At 39.0% G+C, this 5482-nt stretch overlaps 1 protein-coding gene across 1 annotated transcript; it reads right to left on the bottom strand.

Moving 5' to 3' along the window:
- Positions 1-964: 964 nt before the first annotated feature.
- On the bottom strand, positions 965-4864 carry LOC141903908 (uncharacterized). Its single transcript, XM_074792285.1, has 2 exons — positions 4675-4864; positions 965-3164 (listed from the first exon to the last, which is right to left on the bottom strand). Exon 2 carries the CDS (start codon positions 3082-3084, stop codon positions 1792-1794), a length of 1293 nt encoding a protein of 430 aa, XP_074648386.1. The 5' UTR covers positions 3085-3164; positions 4675-4864; the 3' UTR covers positions 965-1791.
- Positions 4865-5482: the final 618 nt, after the last annotated feature.

Below are 5482 nucleotides of genomic sequence, written 5' to 3'. Positions count from 1 at the left end.
AATAAATTGATTACAAATTTTACTGCAGTTTACCAAAGTGACCCGGCCGATTAGTAGAAATAAGGTTTCATTTTTTAGCCTTGTAAACATTTATAATTCGGGACAATTGATAATATCAATTTCTCTATTTGGTAAAGTTTGCTCTTAGTCCAAACAAATTTGGGGAAAGTGAACGATTCGCGTTGTTTTCCAAGCTCGCGGTGACGGATCGTATTTTGCTGCCTCGATTAACGCATTTAATCGACGTTAAATTACAAACATCCAATAAGAATATCTCGAATTTTCACGGTTGTTTTAATTGATTTGAACAATGTTTGATATCCTTGGTAACGACGAACGTTCGGCCATTAACATTTGACGCATAGAAACCAATAAACGCCGCATCACATAACACTAACGCCGATGAGCCGCCGTTACGGCAGCGTTAGTTAACGTTGTTTTATAGCTACGTTTCCATATAACATTGTATTCCGTCGACATAATCTACGACCCAATCATCATCACTCGGTTAATGACTGTTATACGGGTGATGACATATCCGATATCTTTAATCTATTGCGTTATTCGTGTGGAAGACTTGATTTTTTATTCATTTTTTTTTTATCTTAAAATAGAGATTGACCCTGTTATTTATTTGGTTGGTAAATTTCGTCTGAATTTTTTTTGATTGAGTGTCCCTTAAGCCCGCCGCACACGGCATAACATATGTTTCGCCAAAACAGAAAATGCCCATTTTTCGTACAATCTTTTGCCTGCAAACGATAAAACGTTCAACGGACACAGGACGAAAAACGTTTTCGACTACACAAAACGTTTTTCGCAAATCAAGCAGTGTTTGTTTCTTCAAACATTTACCCCCTTGTTCAATTATAGATAAACACTTCTATCCCAAACCATAATCTAGAAATATACAAATGAATCGAGACGAAAGATAAATATGTTTATAGTGAATAGAAATCTGTTTATTAATAATTCTGTTTCGTAACATGTTTGTAAAGATATGCGCAGAATCATTACATCTCCAGATTTACATCCGATCGTCTACTGCGGCATGTGAGGTGTATTCGTATTAATCGTCATCGGGTCATTAGATGTCTGGTCACGATCGATCGACATTGATCGATCAGAAATCGATGAATATCGATATCGTCTCCAGACAACAGGTAAATGAATACAAATAACAGAAGATGGTTTGAGGATACGATTTATCTCCTCGGGGTTTCGATGACACGTCCAAAATGTCTTTTTGTTTACAGGAGGACCCTTAAATCGATCATTATCGCTTCTCTAACATATAACTTTCCAGTTGAATCATGGGTTATGCAAGAAGAGCAAGTTGTATTCATTTACCTGTTTAATTATAGCTAGGGCCCAGTTCCAGTATGTTTGAAGATTGAATTTGATTCCAGAGTTGAAAAATATTTCAATCTGATAACGAAACATGGAATTTGGTCCTAAGTTCTATGTATGAATTTTCTCTGTGCCAAAATGATAGTACCTTAGGTAGTAGTCTGCCTTTAGATACTAAAAATGATTGTTTTGAAATAAACCCACCGGCCACCCAATACGCTCGGCTTAGAACATAGAGAGACTACGTGTGACAGGAGAGATGAGTATTGACTGCAATCTCAAATGGCCCAGTTGTGGCAAGTCCTAAAGTCGTCTCAAACTATGAAGACTGGTCAGGTTCGATTGGCTTTAGAAATCGAAAGTACCTCTTACTAAATCTCGGCGCCTGGAAAGCCGACAGATTCTACGTTATGAACTAACGCATCTAGACATAATCAGGAGCTAATCAGCCAATAGATCATCATTATCGGTTCGCTCGTCGGAAAACTCTGTCATTGCAGATTTGAAAGCACTACTACAATCAAACGGGTCACCAGAGCCTCCATCAGCGCCTATTCTAGGTCGAGCTAGTTTAGGTTTGCGTTGTTGAACAGGTGGCGCTACCGGTAATACGAAATCTGCAGAATTATACGACATATAACCACTATCAGTAACGTCGTTATCGTTTTCTTTTGATTGTTTTAGAATCGGTTTCAGTAGTTTTGACCCCGGTGCCTGGTTATACGCTGTGTCATCATCAGCGGCGTTTTTCGTACGCGAAAAATCGACCTTTTTCAGTTTTTCAGAAAATCTATGTTTATTGCGGTCGACCGGGAGTTGGATTTGTTTTATGCGACGACCTTTCGATTTTTCTTTCGCGAATGATTTCCCGATCGGCGGAATGGCCTTGAATTTGATTATTTCGTTTTCCGCGGTCTCCGATTTGCTAAGATGGCGTCGGGAAAAATCGTACGGACTTTCGCCGGATGCTGTTTTTCGCTTGATGATTTCTAACCGGTGTAAACACGCCGGTGATAAGACCGACGACCTGCCCGGCAAACCCGTATTATTATATTTAACTTTTCCTCTAGGGGGCGAGACGGGACAATCGTCGATTTCGTAATAATCGCGATATTCCGGCGAATATGTTTGGGCGATATTCGAACTAATTTGCGACGTCATTTTACGATAGTTTTCTAAACAGTTACTCAATTCCATAAACGTTAATTCGCGCTTCTTACGGTGACGAACGACCCCCACTTGATCTTTCGATTCGCTTTCCACATTGGCGATTGGTGGAAGACTATAATTGTTGGTTCGCGTATCGTCAGTTTTGCTATAACTATCGGTTACGCGTTTTTCGCGAATTTTTTGTCCGATTCTAGGTCGTTGTCGGAGCAGGCGTCCTTCGTTGGTGTGAGGCGGGCTGCCGATCGGGTTTTCGCGGCGAGTTTTATTCGGCGTTTTTTCAACGCGCGATACCTCCTCGCATACAGCAGGAAGTCCCACGCAAATCACCTCTTTATTCCAAAGTCGTTCTGATTTATCATAATCGTACGAGTACCTCTCCAGTGTTCGCTGTTCGCGTTGATGATTCGACGATACATCGCGATCTTCTATATCGATTATTACGGATTCGGACCTGCTATGTTTTAGTTTTTGTTTCTGTCGCTGGTGAACTATTTGCTGGCGCGCCTGTTGTTGTTGTCTGGGAGATTCGTAGGAAACCTCTAAGGCTGATTGGTTGGCCCTCATTTTTACCACTGTTGTTTCGGGCTAGTGTCAGTATTCGGTGTTATTTTTCGAATCCTCTTTTACAACTTTCGTTTTCCACACTAAAGAAAAAGAGGATAAAAACATGTAAATCTGTGTATACAAAACTTGATCATTGTAGTTTATTCGATCAACGTAAATCGTCGATGGATCGAATGAAATGATTAAGGTATATTTAGCTTAATTAAGAAAATAAATAGGTAAAACGCGATTCTCTAGAACATGGTCAAAAGTCTACAATTCAAAACATGAAATGGATGGGCCTAACCAAAGCCGGTTCTGAAATGGTATATGTGCGGTGTAGTTGCGAATGGGTTGAAATTGGAATATTGATTGCACGCGCCTTTCTAACGCGTAAAAGAGCAGGCACTCTGTAAAATAACACTCTCTAATGTGTCAAAATCACTGGCGAAAGTATAATCACGACTGCAGTGAAGAGATTACAATACACCGTTGACCCGTGGTATCTCAGCCGTGCTGTTTACTAACCAATAGGGCAGCTTTGACCTTGTAATGTTTTATTTCACAATACTGTTGGCCCTACGTGTATCTTTCAATATCTACGGTCGTGTTTAAGTAGTGCGGCGGGTAAAAACCGGATAAGTGGGTATTGTGCGTTCGTCAATCGAACATTTCACTATCAAAGTGGGAATTGCACAGTAATTTTACTTTCTTTCGCTAGTTAAATCAAAATGTGAGGAATTAGGCGGCACGTACACACAACGCCAGCACAATCATTTACTTCCCCGAGGGGTTGACAATTCTTCTGATAAATCCAAAACAAATACGCTATGTATATATATATTTATATATGTACGCATCGATCGTCCTAATTAATTGCTTGGCAAACTGAGAAGTCTCTTTTCTCTTAGAGACGAGTAAATCAATAAACGATCGCCTACCGATAAACAAATTCAGTGCCCCCGTATTAGTTCAGGAACCACGCTGAAACGAAGCAGATTGATTAGCAATTTCTAATTGAATTAGATTTTCATCTTGGACAGGGCTTCGGGAACGTTCAGGAACCATCGTCATCAAACCCACTCGCCAGATGAGTTGAACTCCAATGGAATGACTTAACAATTCATATAAGTTTCATTTCAATTGTAAACAAAGTGAGATTTACAGTCTATGTCGCAAATAATGAAATTAAATTCAAGTCGATCTATGTGCAATTTAAATTCTATCGTATTAATCAATTTCTAGCTTCTTTCATTTGAATTCAAAAAATACGTATACAGGCGTTTCGTATTTTCATAATCTCGACCTGTGCTATCTATTGTGATTAAGTGATTAATAGCCAATGAGTTAGTTCAATGTCAATGAAAAGATAACTTAATCATTTCAATCATCGACGTAACAGTTTTTTTGTAAAGCGATTAAAAACCATATACACTTGAAATGTAGAGCCTACAAGATAATGACAAATCACCAGTACAAATATATATTACTTCCTATTTCGCTTCTATATTACTATTCTAGACATTAAAAATAGTTCTCTATTCCTGGTTAAATCGTGTGTAAACTTTATAGAATCCGAATTCAAACGACTGAATGTTATTTATAACTTACGATATTTACTAGTGCATCCATAATGTGGGTTTATTCCATTTATCATTTTTTGATTGATTTAAATCCCAAAAAGAATTTTTGGAATAAGGTAAATCCATGCAGATCCGTGATAATTCGCTATATGCTATCGCGATTGTTTTACGCACAGTTGGCGATCTTACGAATCGGTACACGCGAATGTTGCGCTCCGTTCAAGAGTGCCACGTAGTGATCGGTGTAGCAACTAAACAGACAAGGTAACATGTACCAATTAAAGGAATTTAATATAGTCTACTATATCAATTCTTGAAAACACGCTTTTTGCAATACTTTGCATCTCATTGTTTGGGAGTTCATGCCTCACGTATGGGTCATCGATGACCAGGCGAAGTGTGGACTCGGGCTGAACATCGATTTAACCAGTAACTGACGTGAAGGATCGCCAATGAGTCTTATTTTACTCGGGTCGAATCACCGAAAAAGTGTCTCCATTTACATAAACCCCTAGAAATTAGATGTAAATTTAATAATGATTACCATGCCTACAAGATGACCGAACTACGTCAATCCGTATTAAAGCGACAGTTTATCCATGAACCATACATTTACTTTGCAAGGGCGGATCTAGGGGGTGGACCGGGTGGACCAGTCCATCCCCTTGAAAAATCAAAAGTGCCCTCCTGGCTTTCAGAAATATCAGGAAAAAAAACAATAGAAGAAAATTCCAACACTCGATTTTCTATTTGTCCATCATTAGGAAATGAAGCCAATATTTTCGGATAGACTTACGCATACCCCACCCCTCCCCATAAAATTACCAGAACATTGG

The sequence above is a fragment of the Tubulanus polymorphus genome, chromosome 4 (genome assembly GCF_964204645.1).
Source record: "Tubulanus polymorphus chromosome 4, tnTubPoly1.2, whole genome shotgun sequence".
In the NCBI taxonomy this organism is placed as follows: Eukaryota; Metazoa; Nemertea; class Palaeonemertea; order Tubulaniformes; family Tubulanidae; genus Tubulanus; species Tubulanus polymorphus.
The sequence above is the reverse complement of the archived record's forward strand: the minus strand, read 5'-3'. Positions and strand labels throughout refer to the sequence as shown.